Here is a 27660-nt window from a genome sequence, read left to right on the forward strand (position 1 = left end):
AGGTTAGCTCCCCTAAATGCATTCTGTTTGTTTCAAATTTAGTGGTAAATATGTTTTACAGTGGTAAATATGAAAATAAAAGCTTCCAAATGAAACGAACACCCCCACCTCTCTGTCATGGTTCAAACCGTTTATTTATATGTGGCAGCGTTGTCCACTCAGTAGTGTTGAATTGTAGCCTCAGCTGAGCTCCTTCACATATAGATTTTCCTCTGTACGTCCTCATTTTCGCCATTTGTTTACCATGCCTCCTCATTGTTTGCTTTTGTCAGTCAGCTATTTAGAGAGCTCATTGCTTCGTTTTTTCAGGTTGCGCGGGGGGTACTGTTGTTCTCCGTGTCATCCATGGACCATTTATTTAGCTTCATCATTTTCTTTTCGTTTTTTTTTCCTGGATCAGCTGATGATGGTCAACAACGTCACTAGACAACAAGCCTACAGCTAGACACCAATGCGCATCCATTCCATCCAACAAGTAGGCCAGGGTTTCCTAAACTCTGTTCTCGATTTTTGTTTTTTCCCTTGCACTACACAGCTGTTTCAAATAATCACCTAATCATCAAGCTTTGATCGTTTGAATCAGCTGTGTAGTGTTAGGGTAAAAAACAAAATGTGCAGCCCTTGGGGAAACCCTGAAGTAGGGTATACGTTAATGACAATAGGCATATAAAGGTGACTCCTTCAGTTAGAAGAGGAACAACGTTATTCCTCTCGATTCTTTTCCCCTCTCGATTTTGCTACGGCAGAGGCCTACATTATTTAGGATTTGTGTGCCCATGAGAACTGTTTTCACGGTTTAACATAATTAAATGTTACGAAGGCATAGTAACACTTGCAGGGCATTTTCAGAGATCCAGGAATCTTACAGGGTTTAGGTGAAATGCTCTAATTCAAGTGTTATAAGCTTAATAATTGTAGTATGATCTAAAATAAAGACGTGCGACCACGAGGTTCTAGCTCCAGCCTGTTTATTAACCTAATCCTTGCATGTCCTACATAGGTACGGATGCCCCCAAGGGACATCCTACTACATCTTCCCCTCTCCCATGAACAAGAACTCAACATGCATAACCACTGAAGCATAACTGAAATGCAATTTGGAAACCAGTATTATTCTCTAACATGCTACTTCCCATCCTGAAACAGTATGAAAGTATTAAATCACACAGTATGAACATTAACTTAGGTACAGTCTCTTTTTGCTGGGTATGTTCCCCAGCAGTATGTTTTCTCTTCACGTAGTAACATAGTCTTTCAGCCACTCGGGTGGCTTCACATCCCTTTTTGGGCGCGCTTGTGGCTCTGTGAGCATTCTCTCTCCTTCACCCTCTTTTTGTGCATTTTCTGTGGCCTCGGTCTGTGTGGCTGGTAGATCTGGAAGAGCTCTGAGGTGTGTTTTGTTCCTTCGTACCTCTTCTGAGCCTGTGTCCACCACATAGGAGCGTGGGGCATCCGCTTTCCTCAGCACTATTGCTGGTGTCTGAGTTTGTAATCCACACGCGTTGACCTTCGGTCAGCTCTGGCCTCTCCTTAGCACGGTGTCTCCGATTAAGCCACTGGCCTGTCCGTGTTTGCGCCAGAGCCCGTTGAACTTGGAGTCGCAAACCCTGAAATCCCGCCAGCTTCTTCCTCTTGCAACATGTTGCTTAGCAGTAGCTTAGTCCTTGCTCGTTAGCTAGCAAAATAATGATATGCGCTGTTTTATCTCCAACACTGTGCCCTCCCTGCTTTGAAACAGCCTGAATGTATGATACTTGGTACCTCCTTCACGTTTATGTGAATTTTAAAACCACTTCTGACACCATGTAGTATGATCTAAAATAAAGACGTGTGACTACGAGGTTCTAGCTCCAGCCTGTTTATTAACCTAACCCTTGCATGTCCTACATAGGTACGGATGCCCGCCCCCAAGGGACATCCTACTACAATAATGACAAATAACACCGTCATAAATGTCATGTAAGGAAAGACAGGTAGAGTTTTATGTCAGGCCATCTGAGAAGACTCCAAGCATTAACTCATGAATTATGGACATCTCATGAACGAGGGTGTAAACATGTTTTGATTCAAATGTATTAGGCTGCCTGTTCTGCGTGTGTTCATGTGTGTAAAATTGCCTCGGCTGAGAGGTTAGGCTGCCAGCAGTGGTGTAAGCCTAGCGGAGGGTAAACGAGTAAATGCCGTTTAACCATCTTTTCCAGAAAAACGCATTGAAAGTATAGGAAACGTTAATCACAGTTTACCCACTTTATTTTTTTTACCACTACATCACTGGCTACCAGTAGACCTATTTGAAGTTCATGGTAATACACACTGTAGCCTAGTCTAGTAGATTGACTAGGTGTGTAATGGTGACAATCCTGTTTTTCCCCCGGGGTAGTTTCAAGCCCCATTTCAGGTGTCCCGACTGTTCAGGCTACAAAAAAAGGTAAATTTGTCAGCAACACGCATCAATTAATGTAGACCTAAATCGATGGCAAATCGCCGAATGTCATTAGGAACACTTTTTGGTGTTTTGTAACAGATGTCTATTTCCATTCGTCGCTTGGCGCGAGTATACATGCAGTTTGGATGCTGGAATTCTTTTGGAGTGGCCAAACATGCAGAGGTAGTCGACATTTAAGTGATTTGTTTGACAAATCAGATGAACAGATGAACGGGTTGTGTCATGCCACCTTAAAAGGTCATTCATTCGTACCTTTTAAAAAGGACGTCTTTATCATTAGCCCCCTTTAAAACGAATTGGGCACGACCCCCGAAATGTCATGGTGTAATTCGCACTCTGCTCATAAGGATTTTAATTCATAAACATACACCCCAAATAAAGTTAGTTACGCAAAGCCAAGCTAGTAAGTATTCGAGCCTGTTATTGGCACAAGATTAGTACATTAGTGGAAACAAGGATAACACACGGTGTACAAAGCATTAGGAACACCTTCCTAATATCGAGCTGCACCCCCTTCTGCCCTCAGAACAGCCTCAATTTGTCAGGGCATGGACTCTACAAGGTTTCAAAAGCGTTCCACATGGATACTGGCCTATGTTGACTCCAATGCTTCCTACAGTTGTGTCAAGTTGGCTGGATGTCCTCTGGTTGGAGGACCGTTCTCCATACACGCGGGAAACAGTTCTTGACACACTCAAACCGGTGCACCTGGCACCTACTACCATAGGCACTTCAATCTTTTGTCTTGCACGTTCACTCTCTGAATGGCACACGTACACAATGCATGTCTCAAAGCTTCAAAATACTTCTTTAACCTTTCTCCTCCCCTTCACCTTTAACCTGTCTCCTCCCCTTCATCTTTAACCTGTCTCCTCTCCTTCATCTTTAACCTGTCTCCTCCCCTTCATCTTTAACCTGTCTCCTCCCCTTCATATTTAACCTGTCTCCTCCCCTTCATCTTTAACCTGTCTCCTCCCCTTCATCTTTAACCTGTCTCCTCCCCTTCATCTTTAACCTGTCTCCTCCCCTTCATCTTTAACCTGTCTCCTCCCCTTCATCTACACTGATTTGAAGTGGATTTAACAAGTGACATCAATAAGGGATCATAGCTTTCACCTGGATTCACCTGATCAGTCTATGTCATGGAAAGAGCAGGTGTTCCTAATGTGTTGTACACTCAGTGTATGATATTATCAGTGTTTTCTCCTGGGCTTTGGTGTAAACAAGGTTATTTACCTCCATTTTCAGATTTCTGGGAAATATCAGGAATCTTCCACAGGATTCTCTGCTGCTCTGCGTTCCTGGAAGAACAGAATCAAACATAATCTGTTACTCTTTAAAAGCCAGGAATAGGTTTAATCTGGGTTTGGGAAACTGGCTTTTTCAAACTTGCTGTCTTCAGCACAGGGCTGAACAATAGAGTCATGCGCTGTCTCCGGCTGGTGCAGCCTTCTACTTTTAATTATCAAATCAATTCAATTCAACAGAAACGTAGTGTGTATGATTCTGACACACAGTGTACTCCTTTGTCTTACCAGGCGGCAGGGGGAAGCACAGCCTGTAGCTTGGTGACCCCTCCGTCCACGTGGATCAGGAACTGGACGTTGTTGAGAGCCACGGGTGTTGTCATGGCGCTGCCGTTGTATTTGTAGTCTATTCGGAGGTCCGTGCTGGTGGGCACACACCGCCAACTGGCTGCCAGGTTCAGGGGTGTCGAAACGAGGCCCTGCGCTGATACCTGCCCACACAACAACCATTGAGATGAATAAACGACACAGAAATGTCCAGAGAAACTGTGCATAATCGAGTACAAGAGTTGCTGACCTGGTACTTGAGCATGTCCACATTGTAGTATGTGGCCTGGGGTTTCTGCTCAGCCACCCTCTTTAGATGGGTCATCAGGTTTGGCATGTTCACCCAGAAGTTCTTGCAGTCAGGGTTGGGTGTTGTGACGGTGTCACTACGTGGGCAATAATAGAACACAATACGCATTTCATCCTATGATCTAATGATTGATCCATCTTAACGTTATTCAACACCGGAGACACAACGGAGTACAGCACGAGTTCTATTTGCGTCTACCACCCGGAGGTCAGGACTACAGCAGCGCGGAGACTGCAAACGGAAACTCGTGCTACACAAAAACAACCGTGATGCCTTGTACGTACCAGAGTGCAGAATAACCTTGGAAACAGGTGGTTAGTCAAACCACTGGGACCAATTCACAGTGACTCAGAGCCCAGTCAGAACTGGAGTTGGGTGTATTGTTTTAGCACAGTATGGATTTTAAATGTTCGATTTGACGTGTTATAAATGCTACAGTGTGATGATGTCATATTATAAAACACTCCAGTGTATAATGTCGTGAGGGTTCCAGTATAATGAGGGGGTGTTACAGTGGGCCTTTACCAACAGAGTAGCTGGGGGTTAGGCAGCACATGCTCCAGCCGGCTGTAGTTGGTTATGCTGAAGGTTAGCACGGCAGGGGACGGGTTATTGGCAAAGTGCCGAGTGATCCCCGCTGGAAACGACAGCACCATCTCACCTGTGATCTTCACAACACACCTTTAGACAGGGACAGGGGAGGAGGTGGTTAGAATGTCTAGAAGGGGACAACGAGTAAAGCAGGGAGATATAGAAAGGGTAAAAGACAAAAAAAGAGAGGGGAAAGAGAACGAAAGGGACAGCGATAATATAAAGGGAGCGAGAGATAAGAGGACAAAGAGAGAGACAAAGAGACAGAAAGAGAGAGAGAGAGAGCAAAACATACATTGACAGACATCTCTCTTATCGAGAGGTCTCTGAGTGGACCTACTTGTTGGGGTCGGCTCCTTTGAAGAAGGCATTGACTGTTTCAGTAAAAGCTGCCGCCACCGGAAGGGTGTCCTGGGCCCCCATGGTGAGAGGGCTGGGGCCCCTGGAGCAGCCTGTTTTAAAATCAGTACACACACATTTAATAGCAATAAAGAGAGAAAGGAGGAAGGAGAGAGAGAGAGAGAAGGAAGGAAGGAAGGAGAGACAGATAGACTCAGAGAAACAGACTGAAAGTAGACCAGAAGGAAACAGTATGAGAAGCAGAAAGAGAAAGGCTATCAGCATTAAACACAATGTCTATAGTCCTCACAAAGCTACTCTTCTCTCATCCCTGTCTTAGCAGCTCCGCTACATTTCTATCCATACGACCACTCCCGTTTCCTGTAGTACACCCCAGTTCCAGTTTACCAACTCTCTCTCAGCGGCAGTGTATCGATGAAGATGGAGAACCAAAGCGCGTGTGAGAGAACCACTGTGATTAAAATGATCAAAATGAGAACCAATACCTGTGTATGAGTAGTGGGTTTTTCATCTATACAATCTCATCGTCTTTGCTTGTGAAATAAATATTTGGATGTACTATGTAAAGTCCCTCAACACTGCTGTACAACTGTACACAGAGTACAATTCAAGGTTTTGCTATATTTATGAGGACTAATAAAGGCCAGTTTCATTGTGATTCAGAAACACTGAAAAGCACTGAAAAGACAGAAAGTAAGACATATGAGAGAGAGAGAGAGAGAGAGAGAGAGAGAGAGAGAGCAAGACAGAGAGAGCAAGAGAGAGAGAGAGCGAGAGAGAGAGAGAGAGCGAGAGAGAGAGAGCGAGAGAGAGAGAGAGAGAGAGCTCATGCGTAATCCAGACATGCTGTTGATGCCGAATCATTGGGACAAGATCAAAGATCAAAACCAAAACCCAGAAGACCAAAGAGAAGTGAGCCCACACAAAAAGAAGACGACAAAAACTAAAGATTAGTAGAGCACCTGAAGAATGACGATCTTTCAGGAAAAGGCAGACTTGCGGCCACCGCATGTGAAATGAGAACGAATGACGACGCGAGGAGGAGTGTGAGAAAGACGACAAGGGGGCTGCATGTAGAGAGGCTCGGGAATGAGCTTGGAGGCAGTGAGTGGCGGGCCATGGGATGGAGGGGTGAGAGGAGGGAGTAGGAGGGGGGGGGAGCTTGCACAGATGAGGCCCGGGCCGGGTCGGGGTGAGTGTGCACACTACAATTAGCCGTTGTGCAGACACAACTTACCTTCAAAGGTTAAATAAAACTTTCCTCTGTCAAACCAAACCAGGGAAGGCTGGTCATTCTCTGTGGTAGGGGGAGGGAGGAGGGAGAGGAGGAAGGGAGAGTGGGTGAGGAGGGCGGGTGAGAGGGGGGAGGAAGAGAGAAGGACAGTAGCGTGAGTCACACGGCAGGTCTACCACACATCACAGTGAGGTGAGGTGGGGCATGGGACAGCAAGCCAAAACAGTGCCATGACAGAACAAAATGGTGTGTGTCTGTCTTCGTGTCGGCTGCCTACAAGCTTTCACACTATTGTGCTGACCTGAACCGTATTGTTCTGGCTCGGATAATCCCTTTCTACATTGTCCTTTCCAGCATGGTTCCAGGCAGCAAAGGATCCATAGCCAGGTCAGAAAAGCGTTGACCAGCTCTGCTCAGCTCAGTAGTGTGAAACGGGTACATGTGTGTGTGGGAGGGGGCACGACCAGGTGAAATAAGGTATCTCTTGGTGGATGGCGGATCTCTAGGGCCGTGGCGAAAACAAGCCAAGCCTGGAGAGGACTGACTGGGAACGATACCTGGCAGATCATTCGTACTGCACATACAACGTTCATCTACACACTGCTATAGAAAACCCTTCATTACCATTATCATTACATGAATACTTTTACATCACATGCCAATAGTAGATCGTTTTCTTTTGTGTCACACCGGCCATAGTCTTTCAGAATAAATTGACTCTGGCTGTTGTACCTGATGATGTACACCAGGGGGCAGTGATTAGGGTAGAACCAGGGGTGCTGGAGGGGGTTGTTGGGCTCACTGTTAAGGTGTTACCGCTGAGGGGGTGGTTGGGACCTTGGGAGGTTGTGAATGGATGGATGGAGTGGAGGTGAATGGCGGACAGGTGTTCTGATGGGGGGTTGCATGGTTAGAGTAGTGGAGAAACATGTTCCCATGGGTGGAGTGAGAGAGTGAGAAGGCAGAGGCTAAGGGGAGGTCTAGTACGGAGGGGGGGGGGGGGATCAGGGGGAGAGGTTGGGATATGGGCACCGGAGAGCTCTCTCACTGGCTGCCTGCCTGTCTGTGATGATCGGAGTGGTGAGGAAGAGGGTGGCGCGATGAATACCAACCAGTTGGAGACACTCAGGCTAATTCTCCTGCCAGACTTCAAAAGCAGCTAGGCTCTGTTTCTATCACAGAGTGTGTGAGTGTGTGTGGATCTAGAGTGCCAACAGATGCCACAGAAGCTCTTCAGACAGGCTACACTCTTTACACACAGGAACACACACACACACACACACAGCATGGTTGAAAACACCGTGCACAATGCACTCCATACAGTACACACATATCACACAAAAATGGATGTTGCCGTGGTGATGTGGGCAGCAAAGAATGGACAGTCATAAAAAAAAACGAAAAAAGAACCTTGTAGGAGTGGGATGATAAAAAACAGATGCATGGCATTTCAGCTTTATCATTGGGATGCTTTTCATTCAACACTTATCAAAGTGAAAAATGAAATCTGTGGCGTACTCCAATATCTCAGTTCAAAGTTACTCCCCTCATATGATAGCTGCCATCAACTCTGAGATGGATTGACAAAAACAAACAAACAAAGCAAGAAAATTATAATGGGTGGATGGACCTATGACATCAGACGGTCTTCAAAGCTTGGGTGGAACATTCACCACTCCCAGAGTGCCACCGCCTTCCTCTCAGACAGCCTCCCTCCATCCAAATTATAGAGTACCTCCCAGGTACCACCCCGCCCACTCAGAAAGCCTCCCTCCATCCACACTATACTGTACCTGCCAGGGAATCAAAGGGCCTCCCAAACGTGGGCAGTTTGTCTACAAAAGCATCATCTTCTGACATCACAAAAAGCGACAGCCCAAAAGCAAAAAAAGGACAGAGCAAAAAACAAAACAAATGCAAATCAAAACAAAGAAAAAACCCTGTCAGGAATAATGGTAATACATTTTAAAAAGTGGACAGTGTCACAGTAAGGAGGGCACGTTGTGAATGAAAACATTATGGGATGTGGAGAGAAAAACTCAAATACAAAAATCTATGGGATGAGAAACACACAAGGCATGATCAGCATTTCAATTGTGGGCTCTCTGCTCAAAGCCTACTTAGGTTGCAAATCATATTCTACTGTTCTCCTCACAGATATAAAGAACATGACATACACTACCGTTCAAAAGTTTGGGGTCACTTAGAAATGTCCTTGTTTTTGAAAGAAAGACCCATTTTTTTGTCCATTAAAATAACATCAAATTGATCAGAAATACAGTGTAGACATTCTTAATATTGTAAATGACTATTGTAGCTGGAAACGGCAGATTTTTTATGGAATATCTAGATAGGCGCGTACAGAGGCCCATTATCAGCAACCATTACTCCTGTGTTCCAATGGCTCATTGTGTTAGCTAATACAAGTTTATCATTTTAAAATGCTAATTGATCATTAGAAAACCCTTGTGCAATTATGTTATCACACCTCAAAACTGTTGTTCTAATTAAAGAAGCAATAAAATGGGCCTTCCTTTGGACTAGTTGAGTATCTGGAGCATCAGCATTTGTGGGTTCGATTACAGGCTCAAAATGGCCATAAACAAAGAACCTGCTTCTGAAATTTGTCTGTGTATTCTTGTTCTGAGAAATGAAGGCTATTCCATGATATAACTTACCAAGAAACTGAAGATCTTGTACAACACTGTGTACTACTCCCTTCACAGAACAGCGCAAACTGGCTCTAACCAGAATAGAAAGAGGAGTGGGAGGCCCCGGTGCACAACTGAGCAAGAGGACAAGTACATTAGAGTGTCTAGTCCTCAACTGGAAGATTCATTAAATAGTATCCGCAAACACCAGTCTCAACGTCAACAGTAAAGAGGCGACTCCAGCATGCTGTTGCTGATAATGGGCCTCTGTACTACTATGTAGATATTCCATTACATTTTTTTTTTTTTTAAATAAGCCATTTCCAGCTACAATAGTCATTTACAACATTAACAATGTCTACACTGTATTTCTGAACAATGTGATGTCATTTTAATGGCCCATTTTTTTTGTTGCTTTTCTTTCAAAAACAAGGAAATGTCAAGTGACCCCAAACTTTTGAACGGTAGTGTAAGTACCCAGCAAACATTTACCACATCAGGCTTCGTTTAAGGGATGATTTAAAATGTCGCTCTCTGGGATTAATACCATGTGTGTCTTTATGACTGACTGAATTACCTCGTAATATACTGTAGGCTCTTCTGACAATAACCTTCTCCCCCAGCTGAGTGAATGGTTACAGTATATTTAACCATTCCATTACGACATATTAGGCATGTTGTAGTCGTTACCACATCCACAGAAATGCAGTGTACATTGAGTGAGTACACTGAGTGAGTGTAATACATTACACTGAGGGAACACGGTAACTCAAGAATTCGCTGGAGGAGTGCATGAGGATTTATTGAGAGAGAGTTGAGAGAGTCACAGAAAAGCACCGGCAGCCGATGGACGCCGCCATCTCAGCAGCAGCAGCACAGAGATTGACCGAAGCAAACACTCAACACAGGTAACAGCACAAGTACTGTAACAGTGGCACAGGTACAGTAGCATAGGTAGTGATGAGAGAGATGACGCGGCACACACACCTGACACAGAGACAGTGAGATCTTTACCGACGGTGGGGGTGGTGGCTGCACTCAAGGAGTTGTTGGAGGAGATGGAGGAAGTGCTCTCGGCCCGAGCCAGGGGGGCGACTGGAGGGGGGCTGGACGAGTGACTGACCGGGGGACTAAAAGGCCGGCTCTGCATGGGGACAGAGTGACAGAGAATAAAGATAGGTTTTCATTTTAGATATCATTTTAGTGATATTATTTAATTATCAGTAATTTAATGTTCAATCATCCTCACAGTTCAGCATCTATTTTTTTTGGGGGGGGAGGCTAAACGTCAAGAACACTTGAAACTAACGGTCAAATATCTACTACAGGTCAATTGCGGATGTACCATAAAGTATAAAATAGGTATTGTTTACGAGGAGGAGTGTGCTGCTTGATGAGGTTTGAGATTTGTATTACTGTATCACGTACCATATTCCCTACACTGTTTTTTTATATATATAAGAAGAGTTGTTACTGTGCAAGTAGTGTGTTATTACAGTGTGTAGTAAGTCAAGTGTAAACAAAGATATGATCACGTACCACGTCCCCCATGCTAGGTTTCCCGGGAGGCAGTTTGGGTCGTGAGGAAGGGCGTGGCGGAGGTGGGGGTGGGGTGGGGCTGCTGACAACAGCTGATGGAGCTGACGGTGTAGCAGGTCGAGCCGGAGAGGACGCTCCTGCAAGGGGGACAAGAGGACACCTGGTTTAGAAGAACACTGGGACATCACTGTCCAGAGAAATCGAAAATCAACATGCGGCGAGATCCTAGAACATCAAAACAAAACTGACCAGACAGTTTCTAGAACAGGGGTGACAAACTCATTCCACGGAGGGCCTAGTGCCTGCGGGCTTTTTGTTTTTTCCTTTCAATTGAGACTGAGACAACCAGGGTAGGGGAGTTCATTACTAATGAATGACCTTAATTCATCAATCAAGTACAAGGGAGGAGCGAAAACCCACAGACACTCGGCCCTCCGTGGAATGAGTTTGACACGAGCTCTAGAACATCTAGTTCATTCTAGAACAATGACTGGATAAGCTGGTTTCCTGTTGACGGAACAGTATGTTTGATTGAATTTCCACTGAGCTAAATTGAATTGGATAGAACGCCAGTGAAACACAACACACACCAGTCCACCATGGCTATCTATGAGGAAGGTTTTGGGAGACAGTAGTGCAGGGGTGTCAAACATATGGCCCAGGGGGTACATTCTGGCCACTGGTGGTTTGAGTAATATATATTTTTTTAAATAAATATACTTTAAAATGATTACAACTGTGTAGAAATGATTACGGACCTGTATTCATACAGGTTCTTGACTGTCCAGGCCGCAAATAACCACTTGACAGTAAAGGAGCATTGAAAATTCAAAAATCTATTGATAGAGGACTATTTTATGCCAATTTTGAAGGCAAGGAAATATAACAAATGACCAGTACGGCCCTCTGGACCTCATTTAAGATCAAATGCGGCTCCCGGGGCAACATTTGTTTGACACCCCTGCAGTAGTGGGTGATATGATCATTTATTTTTTTTAAACACTCTGGACTCAGTCAGTCACTTTATTGTTTATCCTGAGGGGCTATTTTCCCACAGGGGGACAAGAAAGTCAGAGCCAGAATACCCACTCATCCCGGCATTCCGAAGTGCTGTGTCAACAGGATCTGTCCCAGCTGTGTTTTCAGTCCTGAATCCGGTTGTTCCATGTGTTAAACTAAACTAACTAATGCCCTTCATCATGGTCACGTGCACTACACACACAGAGTCAGGTCTACACTACACTCTTCTCTTTTTAGTCTGCAACAGAACAATACTGCATAACGACCGTCAAAATTGTAAAGCACCTTACATAGACGACAACAGGGAACAACGGGTTCATTGGCTTAGGGATCTTAACCCACTTCTTTCTGATAACACACACACACACACACACACACACACACACACACACACACACACACACACACTTGATTTTGTAAGACGAGCTGTAGGTCTAAACAAGAGCAGTGTTTCTGTACAGTACCTTCTCTTATTTGTATTAATGTGACGATTGTGATCAACCCTGATATGGGAATCAGTCAGCATTAATCTAACCATTAAGCAGCGTAATGAATATAATTATCCTACTCACAGCTGATTTCAATGGGCCGCTCCAGTCAAACAGCAAGCCACCTAAGCCCAATCACTGCCTTAAATAGATGGTCATTATGTTCCTAGTTTTTAATCATCCAACATGTAGATAAGTCACTTGAGAACAGACTCTTTTACAACCTATCAAAGTATGTGCTTACACTAGCTGACTGCGTTATACATCAGCACATCTCTACGGGCTGAGACTGATGCCGACAGTGGTCAGGTGGGTTGTGAAGTACTGGATGGGGGTGTTGTGTAGGATGAGTTTAGCCTTCAGGGGTACTCACCACTACCCGTACCCCCTGTCGTTGGTCCTGGAGAGGACACCACTGCCCTGTATGTAGGGGGTGGAGGAGGGGGAGGTGCAACACGGGACACCTGGCCAGCATCTTTGGGTGACAGGGTGATGGTGGTTTCACTGAGGTCCTCTTTCGGAGGGGCAGGTGGGACAGGCAGAGCTGCTGCTTCAGGACTCATCTGTTCCTCCGCGGCCAAGACGAGGGGCCGGGGGATGGTGCGTGAGGGTGCCTCCATAGGGGCAGGGGGGCAGGTGGGGGAGACAGGTGTGCTTGCTTTGGGAGAAGACGGAACTGCAGAGGGGACAGGGGCAACGCTGGTGGGTGAGGTGACAAGGGGAGCAGGGGCGATGCTGGATGTTAAGTCGAGAGTGGGGACAACAGTGGGTGTGGGAGTGGGGGGTGGTGTAGGGTCCTTTGGAGGAAGTGGTGAGGGTGTAGGGTCTTTCGGCGTGGGTGGGACAGTGGGTAGGGGAGGCACTGGTTCATCTGTAGGGGGTGGGGAGGTGGGTAATGGAGAGACAGGTTTTTCCTGTGGGGGAGGGGAGGTGGGGAGAGGGGAGAGAGAGGGGGCAGGGACAGGGTCATCCAGAGGGAGAGGGGAGGTGGGTACAGGAGGGGCGGGGGGATCTTCTGGAGGGGGTGGGGACGTTGGTGGGGGTGGTTTTTCAGAGGCTGCGGATTCCTCCTCGCTGAAGCAGATCCACTTGTCGGCAGATTCCTCGCCAAAGGCAGGGGGTTCCGCTGGGCCGAAAATGTTATCCAAGTTTGGGACGGAGGTCTTCCTCCCTGAGCCTTCTGCCTTTATTGACAAACCTGACAGACAGAGCCACGTGCAGGGAGAGAGGAGCAGAGCAGTTAGTATGAGAATGAGTGAGAGAGATTGAGAGAGTGAGAGAGAGTGACAGCAAATGCAAGAAAAAGTTAGAGGGAAGGAGCGAGGGAAGGGGGCTGGAGTGAGGGGTCGAGGGATGAAAGGTCTTACCAGCAGCATCTGCAGAGGGGGAGCCAGTCAGTGGGGGGGAGGTCGGGACATTCTTGGGCGGAAGCGGGGGCGGAGCTGCAATGATATCAGTGCATCCATGAACAGCCTGTCACTCTAAAGGGTGGCGCCATCTAGAGGCACCTGGTGGTAGTGCCTGGCTGTGCCACACCAGCTCAGCACAGTACAGGTAGGGAACTACCATACAGCCCCCATGCCATATATTACATACACCACCATGCATATTGCCCATAATCCATGCAGATGCAGGGGGGGAAGAAGAGGAAGAGGCAATTGAATCATGATGCTCAACATTAGTATGGGATTTAATTATTTCTCTAATGACGGATGAAATGAGTGGGTTAGAACGGGTTGCGGAGGAAGAGTTAATGGCACACTTGTTCACAGACTCTCTCTCCCTCTGTTCATCCGTCCAGATCGCTCATTAGTTTCAGTCATGAGGGTGAGGTGGTTTATGAGGTGAGTTGATGGTTCCGTGCAGTCATTCCAGAGTCATTCCAGGAAGTGCAAACACAAAATGGAAAACTTACTGCCTGTAGGGAAGGGTCTTGTGAAAGAGAAGTCTGGGCTCAGTGACTCAGACTCAGGTAGAGGAGCACCCCATACGCCACACACCACTGGCTCAGATATACCCACTACGTTCAGGACAGACAGGGGACATAACATAGATGGGGCGTCAGTTTAATAAGCTAAAAATAGATACCTCTTGGTAACTGTATGTTAAAATACGCATGCTAGCATCTACAATAAAGACATGCATTGAATCTGAATTCTCGGACCAAGATTACCATTAGCCTAAACCTGTCATGTCTATAACCAACCAATCACTGCTCAAAGAAAGACACCAAGAAGTGACGAGGTAATATCAGTTTTATTAGCTATAGTTGTGGCGAATATCTCCTACTACTGAAGGCAGCATCTTATACAAGCTCATCCGTTATTTACAAATAGAGAATAGCAACCCTATCAGTCTCACAGAATCATGTACTTTATATAACCACTCCATTGAGAAAGAGGGATATCAGCAGGGACTAACAGCCTCATAGAGAAACTTCTATCTCTGAATGGTGTGTTAAAAAAGCAAAGGCTGCTGGATCTGTATGTAGTGACATTAGCTATGCTTCGGCAGGTAGTTATATAACAAGCTAAGAGCTTTCCAGTCAGAGCCTGCAGAGCTAGTATAGAACCCTGACTGAGAGGGGTGAGGGGAGGATTCACACGACAACAAACCAACCAAGGTGGAATCTCATTTACCTCATAGTGCCTCTGACCACGAGCGTGTTTGTGAGAGTTTTAGCTTGCAAGACATAGTGGCAGCGTGTGCAGCTGACAGGGAAGAGGGATAGTGTCTTTAGAGGTGGCCGAAAGGCAGTGGAGAGAATAGGAAGCATCCATCTTGTTGGTGCTATGCATCTGCGGTGTGTCTTCAGTGTCACAGCCAGCGGCAGTGTTCCACGACAAGCCTTTGTCGTTACAGTGCTCGATCACAGAAAAACAAGGTAGGGATGGACACACGCACGCACACACACGCTAGTGCTAAGCGATTAGTGCTTTTTGAGGTCAGTTCGAGTTTTTTTATTTTTATAATAATAATCACAGTTAACGATTTCTGGTTATTTTTTCCCCTTTTCTTTTTACATGAAATTACTACCTTAAAATGATTTTAACACGTTTTAATTGAAATTCCAAAGCCAAATACTGAGAACTTTCAATTGCCAAAACATTGAAAACCAGCCATTGTCTTATTACTTTATTGATTGACTTTCTTTTATTTAATTCTTTAGTCACTATCTCATCTCTGTTCATCTCATCTCTGTTCATCTCATCTCTGTTCAGCTCATCTCTGTTCATCTCATCTCTGTTCAGCTCATCTCTGTTCATCTCATCTCTGCTCTGCTCATCTCTGCTCTGCTCTGCTCATCTCTGCTCTGCTCTTCTCTGCTCATCTCTGCTCTGCTCATCTCTGCTCTGCTCATCTCTGCTCTGCTCATCTCTGCTCTGCTCTGCTCATCTCTGCTCTGCTCTGCTCATCTCTGCTCTGCTCATCTCTGCTCTGCTCATCTCTGCTCTGCTCATCTCTGCTCTGCTCATCTCTGCTCTGCTCATCTCTGCTCTGCTCATCTCTGCTCTGCTCTGCTCATCTCTGCTCTGCTCTGCTCATCTCTGCTCTGCTCTGCTCATCTCTGCTCATCTCTGCTCTGCTCATCTCTGCTCTGCTCATCTCTGCTCTGCTCATCTCTGCTCTGCTCATCTCTGCTCTGCTCATCTCTGCTCTGCTCATCTCTGCTCTGCTCATCTCTGCTCTGCTCATCTCTGCTCTGCTCATCTCTGCTCTGCTCATCTCTGCTCTGCTCATCTCTGCTCTGCTCATCTCTGCTCTGCCCATCTCATCTCAGCTCAGGCAGTAGCAGCCAGCCGGCCAAACCACCATCTAACATTGGGCGCGTTCTTCTGCCCAGGTGTTGCTGACGCATGCCAGATCTTACATATCAACTAACCACATCATACAGTATAGCGGTCGACCGATTAATCAGAATGGCCGATTAATTAGGGCCGATTTCAAGTTCATATAACAATCGGAAATCTGTATTTTTGGGCGCCGATTTTGAAGATTTAAAAAAAAAAAAAAAATTACACCTTTATTTTACTAGGCAAGTCACATTCTTATTTTCAATGACGGCCTAGGAACGTTCTGCCTCGTTCATTGCACGCAGAGTCAGGGTATATGCAACAGTTTGGGTTGCCTGGCTCTTTGCAAACTAATTTGCCAGAATTATGACATAATATTGAAGGTTGTACAATGTAACAGGAATATTTAGACTCATGGATGCCACCCCTTAGATACGGAACAGAATAAACGTTTTGTTTTCGAGGTGATAGTTTCCGGATTTGACCGAAGGCTCGTATTTCTGTGTGTTTAATATAGTTAAGTCTATGATTTGATATTTGATAGAGCAGTCTGACTGAGGGGTGGTAGGCAGCAGCAGGGTCATAATAGTCAAAGGTATATGGTTTAGAGAGAAATAGTCAACGTGTTATAATTCCTGTAATAACTTGCGGCTGAACTTGAAAAGGGGTTCCTTCGTTATTTTACCGTTCATGTCTTCCATACAGAATATCTTGATCTACTTCAAATATGGTCTGTGATTCGTGCAGGCTTAAATCGCCTCGGCGTTTTGATACTCGTGTAAATCTCACTAGGATAAGGTAACGTTTGTCAACATGTTTTCATAAATCCACTCTACAATTATTTTTTTTTATCTTCGCTTATATTTAGCCAATATTGATCAGAGTTACCTTGTCCTATGGATATCTACACAGTTATAAAATTGTCACGGTGGTGTAAGCCTACACTAAACACAGACCTTATTTTAAGTGAATCTAAAAATATCCTATGGAATCAATGAATGAAGGAACCGCTTTTCAGATTTTGCTAGAAGGTGTCATGGGAATTATGACTCGCACTTTGGTCGTCAATTCTTACCATCTCCATTATTAAAATAGGATTTCCTGCATATAGAAATTACAGTTTTTGTTTTCAAAATTCATCACAGGTAACTTAAACTCTATTTTTATTCGAACAGTTGGGAGTATTGGTCTCTTAAGCAGACTCTTCAGTATCATTGTCACTTCAGAGCTGTGTGTGTGTTTTACAGATGGCAGAGAAAAGCAGAGCACCAGTGTGGGACTATTACATGGAATTGGCACCAGGGAAAGCAAGGTGTCTTATTTGTGATAATGATGTAAGCATGGGGTCAGCAACGGCTAAATCAAAAAATACCATCAACCTGTGGAATCACCTATATAAATAAATAAAATAAAAATCGGCCGATTAATCGGTATGGGCTTTTTTTGTCCTCCAATAATCGGTATCGGCGTTGAAAAATCATAAACGGTCTACCTCTAATGCAGTACTCTATATTACAGCAATCTGGTGCCCGACAGAACAGTCGATGACATGGCACGCAACCATTGGTTGATGCATGCCATTCTGAGCAGGGAAACGTGACCGTAATCTCTGTGCTCCCTAATGAGTCATCCTGTTTAGCTAGGCTAGTAGCTAACTAGATGGCTAGCTAGTAGCTCCTTATGCTGCAGAGCTGTCTGACAAAATTACTACAAGTCCTACAACTATCAATTGTGTAGAGCTACTTCACCAACTGTCTCTATCCCTCTCGTCGTTGTGTACATTCCTCTCTCATGAGTCTGTCAGGGGGCCTGGATAAACAGGGCAGGTAGTGGATTATGGGCATTAAGGTTAATTAGCACGTTTTCTGTGCTGAACTAAGTTGAATATTTTCCCGTTGAAAACTACAAATTCCTATAGCATCCCAGAGTTTGTTCTTGATCTGATTTCTCTCGTGCTTGCTTTGATTTCTTTCTAGAGGAACGGCGAGTTGATCTCACAAAAAAAAAAAAAGAAGAACTAAATGCAATTCAAGTAATTGAATCAATGTCGATGCTGGTTAAATCGCTCAGCACACACACAAACAAACAAATCAAACATCAAAGAAAGTTGATGTACCTTCAGTTTTCTGCTCTCCGAAGGCTGTCTCCAGCGGAGGCCCAAATAAGGCTGCAGTGTCCTCTGGTACTGGCGCTGCCTTCTTCTCTGGTACTGGTACTGCTGGGGCTCTCTTACTTCTGGGAGGGAGATAAAGAGGGACAGACAGACAGGGTTAGTAGGCATTCTCTGGTACTGTGGCTTTCTTACTGCTGAGGGATGGAGATAAGACAAGGACAGACAGGGACAGCAGGACGAGTCAGACGATCAGTCTACCACAGAAACTAAGACGAGCATGCTTCCGTCACCTCACTCAGAACACTACAACAAGAGATGCATTCATGTCATAAGGGAAGGAAGGGGATGTATAAGCGTTCGACTTGAAGTTACTAAATCAGTGGCTGCTGATTGTCATCAGAGACTGAAGGTCGACAAGAGGTTCATGTAAAACTATGGATGTACAGACAAGTGCATGACTACACAGCCACAGCACCTGGGGCGAGTCTAGCAGGTCAGTGGGCAACAGATAAAGACGTACCTGGGAACTTGTAGCGCCGGGGCTGCCAATGTGGGGACCTCAATGGGTGCAGGACGTCTTGGCCGAGCCACCTGTATCTCTTCACCTGAGGAGAGATTCGTTCACAGTCGTTCACCTCAACTGACTCATCATACACACTGAAACACATTGAAGCTAATCGGTGACTTGGCTTTTCACCTGAGGCGTTTAGCTTTAAACAACAAGACAAGAGGAAACAACTTAGATACTTACCAGAGTCCTTTGTCATCAACCCCTATAATAAAAACACATACATTTGAAAAAAGACACAAAAAAAACGTATCACACATTACATTTCACACTCAAATGACTCATATGGAAATATTAAAGCGTTTTAAAAATCCATGAGTCACACCGTGTTAATGTGCACCTTAGACACAGTATTCCCAGGAGGGAGCCTATCCACTAGGTCAGAAAATGGTCTCTGTAGCCTCAGAATGAGATAATCGGATGAGAGCATTGGCTGGGCTGACTTAGCAACTGTCTCCACAGGGAAGTGGAGATCCACTAGGTCGGTTCTCTCTACCTCACGCAGAAATACTGTGGAACAATCGAGGAGCTATTGGCCTTAGTACATAACAGATGATGTGTCGAGATGCGCTGTCCGAATCATGAAACAATATATTTCTGGAAAAGATGTACTTATTGCAGAGTGAAATAAACATGCAGTTATGTACATTAATACAAATAATATATACTTTATAATGGCCATAAGGATTTATAGACAAGCTAATTTGGGGCGGCAGGTAGCCTAGTGGTTAGAGCTTTGGGCCGGATCAAATCCCAGAGCTGACAAGGTAAAAATCTGTCGTTCTGCCCCTGAACACTGTTCCCCGGTAGGCTGTCATTGTAAATAAGAATTTGTTCTTATCTGACTTGCCTAGTTAAATAAAAGGTAAACATTTTTTTTTATAATAATATACCCTGATAATACAAAACATTAAGAATACCTGCCTAATATTGAGTTTCATCCCCCTCTCGTCGAGCATGGACTCTACAAGGTGTCGAAAGCAATCAACAGGGATGCTGGCCCATGTGGACTCTAATGATTCCCACAGTTGTATCATGTTGGCTGGTGGACCATTCTTGATACACACGGAAAACCGCTGATCATGAAAAACCCAACAGCGTTGCAGTTCTTGACACAAAACGGTGCGCCTGGCACCTACTGTACTACCATCGCCCGTCCAAAGACACTTCTAATCTTTTGTTTTGCCAATTCACCCCCTGAATGGCACACATACAGTACACCATCCATGTCTTAAGGCTTAAAAATAATTATTTACCCGGTCTCCTACCCTTCATCTACACTGACTGAAGTGGATTTAACAGGTGACATCAATAAGGGATCAAGGCTTTCACCCGGATTCACCTGGTCAGTCTATGTCATGGAAAAAGCAGGTGTTCATAATGTTGTGTGCACTCAGTGCATAGTGGCAGTTCAGTGGGCACAGAAAGCTGTCAGAGGCAGATAGAAAGCGCAGGTCTTTGAAGCCTTGTGTAAAGCCCAAAACATTATACACCCTGCACAAAATTGAGAGGGACAGATATATAACACAGATGAGATTGTGTAATGAGAGAGAGAGATACAGAAATATGGTGCGAGAAACAGAGAGAAACTCAGAGGTAAAGAGAGAGCGACAAGGAGAGAAAGAGGGAGCAGGGAGAGAAAAAGAGAGTGAGAGACCAAGACAGAGAGTGCTGCTTTTTAGTGAGAATACAGTGCATGAAATAACTCTCAAAGAGACACGATAAGAAGGAAAATAGAGGGAGAAGGGAGGAGGGAGAGTGTGAGATGGAAGGAGCGAGAGAGAGAGAGAGGGAGAGAGCAGCAGAGGAATCACTAGAATGCGGGGCTGAAGTGAGAGATCAAAGGGTCCAGCTGTCGACAGATGGGGTGAATCTCAAATGCCCTTTCTCAATTTCTTGAGTCGTGTCATCCCTTCTTCTACCCACCTCCTTAATATAATCAGGAGGAAGCAAGTAGACAGCGAAGACAGAGGATATGAGGAATCAAGGAAAGACTATTCAGATTCACCCAGGGACTTAAAGCCTAGTACAACAGGGACCATACTGTAGCAAATTAGCAATATTTTCCTGATCTGTTTCAACTGTCAACGCCACCTCAACCTTCTCCCCTCCACTCCTCCAGCAGGTTACAGGAAGCAGAGTGAGAAAAAGCGTTGGTAATTTACCCCAGGCCCCAGGGACAGACACGGAATGGAGGGACACTTACCGGGCTACGTCTCTATGACCAGCAAAAAGGAAGAGAGAAGAGATACCTGGTCAGAGAGTGATGAATCAGTAAAGCACACCTCTCCAACATAATACATTTTTACACTCACAACTCAACAGTTACACTCAGTCAGTTAGAACCAGTAGCCTACTTCTCCAAAAGGCCCAACCAGATTCATCACCATTAAATGTCTGTAGTGGAAATTCAGCTTAGTCATCTCCGCACCAGAGAGACAGAGTGGTAAAGAAAGGTACAGTACAGTAGTTTACTGTCATAGTGATGTCACGATGAGAGAACAATGAGCCAGATACTTCACAGGACTGTATCCATCTGAAGCATCTGTTCAGATCTTCTCACCACCAAATATGGTGAGGAGAGGAAATCCTGTGGCAGAAAGTGGAAGAAGTTAGAGCTAGATGAAATATGCAAATACATGCTAGAACACCCAATGGGATCTCGGTAGCTCGTGCTTGGCTCTGCCCACAACGCTTAATTTGCTCCGTTTGGAAACGACATCCTGTGGTCTATCTTGGGTTTTTATAAAAATGTTGGTATAGGGGCTCCTACTCAGCTGTAGGCTACTTCCTGCTGGAAGGGGCAATGAGGCAGCAGTATTGTGTAAATGGAGCAATGACAGGTCAAGCGGAGGGCAGCAACATTTTTTATAGGCCTGTGGTGCCATCATTAGCCGTGCCAGCAAGAACAGTTCAAATGGCAGCATGCTTTTTAAGAGTGCATGAGCCACAGCCTGAATGTGCTTTAAAATAGATCAACCACTGTCTCGCATCTGATAACTTGCAAGCACATGGGATAGCTAAAAATATGTTTGGCTACAATATGCTGTCCTAACATTCGAAAATGTTACCAAGGTGACATTGTCAAGAGTTAAAAAAAATATATATAAACTTGTAGCTAATTTTGGGTAGTCTTCACCAAGCAATTCTACGTCTAGCTAAGATGTTTTGTGGTGGTAGAATCTGTATTTATGACATTTGAAATGTGCACGTAAATTAGCTAGCTAGCACATCAGATAGCTAGCTAGTGTCTGCTGGCTGAACTAGTTTCAAATCAATCCATATGAAACTAAAGGAATGAATGCAAACATCAGTTCACACACACAATGCTGAATACACCCGCTGCTAGCTAGCGTATAGAAGTTTTCGGTAATGCACAAATTAGTTTTCATGACAATCTGTTCTGGCGTGATTAGTGTGCACAGTGCCAGCTGTAAAATACATGCGGATTTCTGAGAACAGTTCCAGAACTTTGGTGCAGTACAACTTCATCAACAAGCTGGCAAAATAGCTACCAATTCAAACAAGCCTTCAATAGGCTGCTAGCGGGAGAAAATTTGCTCAGCTGATTGAACATGGTTTGCGGTAGTAGCCAGTGTGTCATCTACCGAGAGCGGAGTGATTTTCAGAAGTAGGGATGAGTTCCACAGATCAGTTGAGGGACGGGCTTCGCGTAGAAGTGACGGCATCTGACGTGAGACACTGGGCCGCCGACTGACCGATCGACAAATCACCTTGTATCATAAATAACTATTCCTTATTATTTGTTGATCAGTCAGCCAGTCACAATTTACCCATGATACATTATGATTTTGATGCTCTTGAACACCGCTATCGAGATCAACCATGCATAATGGGAGTAAAAAGCAGAGAGCTGAGAAGGGCTTAAGAGGAGCACAGATGACTCATTCACGCGCACGAGTGAGCGTGATGATTCATCCGTGGGTGTGCGATCATGCATGGGTGTGTATGTCAATATGTTGAGAGAGAAATCACAGTCATCCACAACCCATAATGACTGATCCAATTGGCCCTGTCCTCTCCACTGTTCAGGGGACCTGCTGTGGCTTCATTCAGCTGTATCCTTTTCCATCTCCCTTTAATATCTGCATCATTTTCTGCCCTTCCCCACCACCATTTCCCTTGTAATTCTTACCGTCGTTCTGTTTGTGTGGAATGCAACTGACTGCTACAGCCTCAATTTAAACCTTACTCAGAGGAACTGAAATAAAAGCGCACACACACACACACACACACCACACACACATACACCACACACACTGCTGAGCTGTTGTGTCTTAGCCGCTAGCCAAAAGGTCCATGGATATTATGAGAGAAAGCAGCCAGATTTCCATCTTATCGGAGGTCACCATACAGCAGCTGTCTTCGTGCTGGTACTGTGGTAGTCCCAAATCCCACAACCTTTGGTTCTCATTCAGAGCAACCTGTTCTCCACAAATCCTGGTTCACCTGAGTGTGTTGTATTGCTATTGCATATTTCTCATATTTCAATGTGACCCTTAGAGAGAAAAGTCAGTATGCCGAATCACAAACAGAAAGGGAGCAAGCAGCCATGCAAGTGTGCAATTCATGCTAACAGAGAGACAGGAAGCGAGGAGAGAAAAAGAAACCGACAACGAAATGCCAAGAACAGGCTTACCGGACTACTCCTCTACGGAAGTTAGCAGGTAGAGGGGGAAGAAAGGTAGAGACGGACAGAGGGAGGGGGCAGGACAAAGAGAGAGAGAGAGGAGAAAGGGGTAGAGAGGATACTATATGTTATCGTAGATCCACAATTACTGTACACACAAAATTGACTGACCAAACAAACGTGCGTGTCAATAGTGTTCTACTCTGATTTACGTAAGCGCCACAGCGAGAGCATAAGTATCCTCTATCTACCAATCGGTCTATCCATCTCACTTTCCACACCCATTCGTTCATCCATTTACAGTATATCGATAAGCGACTTTGATCTCATGAGTGACTGGATGTTTAATCAATAGTGATAGTTGTTGAGTACAAGGGAAAATCTAAATGATACATCTACTGCGCCGTGGACAGAAATGCCCATGGGGAGGTTAATCTGCTCTCACTCACACACACACACACACACACACACACTTCCTCGGTCTCTCTTCTCTGTATTCTCAATAGCCACCCCCCTCTAAGAGCAACACATTCAGCTTTAATACAGAGAGATCGAGGTCAAGGGAGATAAAGAGGGAGGAAGAGAGAGAGGTGAAAGGGAGAAGGAGAGAGAGAAAATGCAGGAGAGATCAAATGAGGGAGCAAGAGAATGCCAGGGAAGGAAATGTGGAAATAACCTCGCTGTTCGATTTAGCCTGTTAACCTTTGCTCTCTATCCCAGCTCTCTTTAGCCAATGTCCTGGTAACCGTTGCCAGGGCTACCTGGGCAAGCACACAGTTGCAATGGCGAGTGAGGGTCCACCATGTGACTCATGTTTAATTCATGACTGAGGTGAAAAGGTAGAAGTTCCAGCACTCTGGCCAGACTGGAGAGGTTTTACTAAATGGAGGAGATGCTAATTGGCACAGACTTAATCTGTAGTATAGGACAGAGCTGGCACTGCTTTCTATTCAGACGTGGGAGTTAGAACCGTTGCTTGGGGAGACATCTCTATATTAAAGGACTTGAAAGACCTGGGGGTTAAATCCTTCTACATTAAAAGGTCTCTCCTAGACCAATGGCACGTAGTCTCCAACCCAATCTGTTCCCTAACCTAGTACAGTGACAGACCTTTCTGGAACGAGGTTTTGACAATGGGTTTTAGGTGATAACTTGACCGTCAGTAAGGAGGACATAATATAATTCTCTATGACTGACTGGCCACCCTCAGAACCACACAGACACTGTCTGCTATTATCCTGATCTATATTGTAAAATTCCTCTACACACAGAGAGAGCCATGTACACGTTAAAACAACCAAACACCTGCTCACTGTTCCAGGTTAGTGAGCTAACGGCTAGCAAGCGGCTCTACAGCCAGTGGATGGATTAATTATTGAGTCTGTAAGGTTCTCGTATGACCAGAGACTGTCGTTGCGTACGTACAGCATACATCACTGCCTCACTGTGAATACCCACTTTCCAGGCTGAATTATTTACACTAGGTATGACACTAGAGGAGGGTTGATGGGGGGGTGGAGGGGGTTGGAAGGGAGGGGCCCCAGCCCAAAGAGAAACTCCTTAAACACCTCTCCCTCCCACTCCATCAACACCTCTCCCTCCTTTGGATCACTCTGCTCATTTAAGGTTTTAAGTGATGTTTTTCAATTGAGCAGGTTTGAATCTCATGGTTTCTCATGAAGTTGTTGTCATTGTGGTGTAGGAACTCTCCAGTTTAAAGTGTATAATGAGACTCAATAACACAGTGTCCGTTGGTTTCTGTGGGCTGCTTAGAGACATCTGCCTTGGGTTAAACTCCACTCCAGTAATTGGTAGTCCACTGAGGTCACAGCAGAATGCTCAAGACCTGCCAGCCACCATTTCTCTCCCCAACATCCCTAGCATCAGCAATGTATTATGTAGTAGAGGGTAAACAAACCCCAGTGTCTCTCTCCCTAGTTCACTGTTACTACCAGAATATTGATGGAATAAGCCTCTGAGACAATATAATTTGCTCACAGACAGGCATATAAGTGGATTAATGAGGAGAAAACACATGCAGTGTGACAGAGAAACACACAGAGACGGTAAGAAATGTGTTATGAATGTTGGAAATAATTTCTTCATGTGGAACAGAAAAGCAAGCAGATACAACAATTCAAACACATTCTAGAATACAGTATACAGTAACAGAAAATGACACCATGGCCCCAGTGAGGGCAGAGCAGTGATGGCAGAGGGAGGGACTCACCAGAGGAGAAGGAGACAGAGCTATGTTGCCTATGGAGGCTTTGAGTTCATCTACTGACGGGGCCAAACAGTTGGCACTTTCCGCTGGTAATGGTTTAATCTTGATCTTAAACTTTTTCCGGTGGTCCTCCTCTCCCTCCGACTCGCTGGAGGAGAAGAAGTGTTCCTTGGGTGGTTTGGAGCCAGGTGGGTTGCCGTTAAAGACCGTAATCTTTTAATTGCTGAAAATCATAGGTCATTTACATTATATTTCAAGGAGTAGGGTGATGTTGCCCCTAGACGGTGAGCTTAGGCCAGTTCAGCATTTTCCCCACTAAATGGTTAAGGTTAGGACTGTGGGAGGGGAAGCTGATCCTAGATCTGTACTAGGGGAAACTCTGTACTCCGGACCGTTTCTATATCTACAACTCTACCAAATACTAGATACTACAGCATACAGCAGCTTCTAATCAGGAGACCGTAGAATCTCCTCACAGAACAGCAGGTTCCGAAAAGCCTGGCAAATCTCCAAGCAATATCAGTCTAATCAATATATAGTTGTTCTAGGCCATATGCCGTAAGCTGTTATTGAGTTGAGTTATTTCTCGGCTGCCTGTTTGTTATTGAGTTGAGATGAAATTATGCTCAACGGTCTCAATGTTGATTTGTACTCATAGGCTGATCTGTTGTGGGCTGAATACAAAATGTTTCTGATCTAGATAGACAGTCATTCACTAAGTCAATCATTGAGTCAGTCAGTCAAACAGTCAGTCAGACACAGACTCTACATGCAAAAAGCAAAGTGCTCATATTGTGACATGCAAACTATAAGTCACCTGTGATTTGGTGGAACTATAGTGCTATAGGTATAGTATTAGGTGTAGGTGTACTATGTAGCGTGAAATAGTTCATATCTAGCTCCATTAGGGTGTAGCTAGATGATAAAGGATATCTGATCCTGGCCCCTCCTCCTCGTCTGGCCTGAGACTGTAACCTTCATCGTCCACCGTAGGGGTGTTCTGAAACACACGAGCAACAGACACACCAACACGCTGTGTTTACGACATGCGATCAGGGTTGGGCTCAATTCCATTTAAATTCTGTCAATTCAGTTTACTTCCTGAATTGATTGAATTGGATTTGACCTCAACCGATTGATTCTTTCTACATTAACATACACTCAGAATCTTTAGAAACGACAGTAGGACAGTAACAGAAGGGTCAGAAGAGTATCTACTGTCCATGACATATAGATATTTGAGAGTATGCCCGTAACATAATCATAGGTTTGTTTTTTTATATGAGCTTGTTCAAAGGAAGAATTCTGGTTCCATACATATCTGTCCCAGTCGATCTCTCCAGAGAATCCATTGACAGCCGCACCATTGGCTTTCTTCTGTGACTGAAAACAGAATGACGCGATCACAATCAATTCCACCAATCAGGATCCTGATTGCTCAACTCATGCAATACTACGCTAAGTGATTGGCTACTCAATGCTACCGATACAGGAACTATGAACCCAATTAGTAACGATACACCTAAGGATTACCTAAGGTCTGGTAGAGTAGAGTCTATAGTAACTATATATCCTACACTAGAAGGGACTCCAATAGTGTTCAATACCGATTCAATCTCTTGGGGATCCTGGATGATGACAGTCGAGTCCACAATACAGAGAATACAAATACAATTAAATCAAATCATGTAAGGAAATTCATTACCTCACAAAACAGTTAAGTTCAACAATAGACTCATTTGATTTGATTCTGGAGTCAATGAAAAAAAGGGCCACCAATGTTACAGTGCTGATTCACCTAAAGGGCTGAGCAGTACTAAACCGAGCTTGTAAAATAGGCAATCATGTCTTCACCTTCCAGCAATGACATTATTAAGCATCTTTATTGACAACACAATTCAATAATTTCACAGTTGAACAAGTCGACCAATTAATCCATTGGATAAAGCATGAATGATTTTGTGATACTTACACCCCCTTCTCTGTCAGGGGACCCCCTGTGAAAGAGATAGAGAGAAAGAGAAAAAAAAATGGGGGGGGGGAGAGTAGGGAGCAAAGAGAAAGTAAGGATCTTGAAATCCACTTTCCATATTT

The 27660-nt window shown here is 44.7% G+C and overlaps 1 protein-coding gene across 25 annotated transcripts in view; it reads right to left on the reverse strand.

The window, feature by feature from the left end:
• The window catches only part of LOC110520999 (SH3-containing GRB2-like protein 3-interacting protein 1), a 111026-nt gene that overhangs the window by 5942 nt on the left and 77424 nt on the right, over nt 1-27660 (reverse strand). For 3 of the 25 annotated variants that reach the window (XM_090231963.1, XM_090231971.1, XM_090231966.1), the window contains 21 exons: nt 27539-27563; nt 27174-27194; nt 26884-26949; nt 26500-26566; nt 25570-25754; nt 20895-20906; nt 18872-18893; nt 18641-18725; nt 18124-18242; nt 14129-14233; nt 13581-13655; nt 12587-13411; nt 10706-10842; nt 10181-10310; nt 8309-8368; nt 6519-6578; nt 5262-5373; nt 4856-5011; nt 4271-4406; nt 3982-4184; nt 3683-3747 (listed from right to left, as the gene is read on the reverse strand). In XM_090231963.1, the coding sequence (XP_090088089.1) occupies nt 3683-3747; nt 3982-4184; nt 4271-4406; nt 4856-5011; nt 5262-5373; nt 6519-6578; nt 8309-8368; nt 10181-10310; nt 10706-10842; nt 12587-13411; nt 13581-13655; nt 14129-14233; nt 18124-18242; nt 18641-18725; nt 18872-18893; nt 20895-20906; nt 25570-25754; nt 26500-26566; nt 26884-26949; nt 27174-27194; nt 27539-27563 (2666 nt within the window). Of the gene's footprint in view, nt 1-3682; nt 3748-3981; nt 4185-4270; nt 4407-4855; nt 5012-5261; nt 5374-6518; nt 6579-8308; nt 8369-10153; nt 10311-10705; nt 10843-12586; nt 13412-13580; nt 13656-14128; nt 14234-18123; nt 18243-18640; nt 18726-18871; nt 18894-20894; nt 20941-25569; nt 25755-26499; nt 26567-26883; nt 26950-27173; nt 27195-27538; nt 27564-27660 lie in introns of those variants that run through there. The other 22 variants (XM_090231964.1, XM_090231973.1, XM_090231970.1 and 19 more) reach the window with 20 other exon arrangements.

This window comes from Oncorhynchus mykiss, chromosome 4 (genome assembly GCF_057628025.1).
Source record: "Oncorhynchus mykiss isolate SJ-2025 chromosome 4, ASM5762802v1, whole genome shotgun sequence".
In the NCBI taxonomy this organism is placed as follows: domain Eukaryota; kingdom Metazoa; phylum Chordata; class Actinopteri; order Salmoniformes; family Salmonidae; genus Oncorhynchus; species Oncorhynchus mykiss.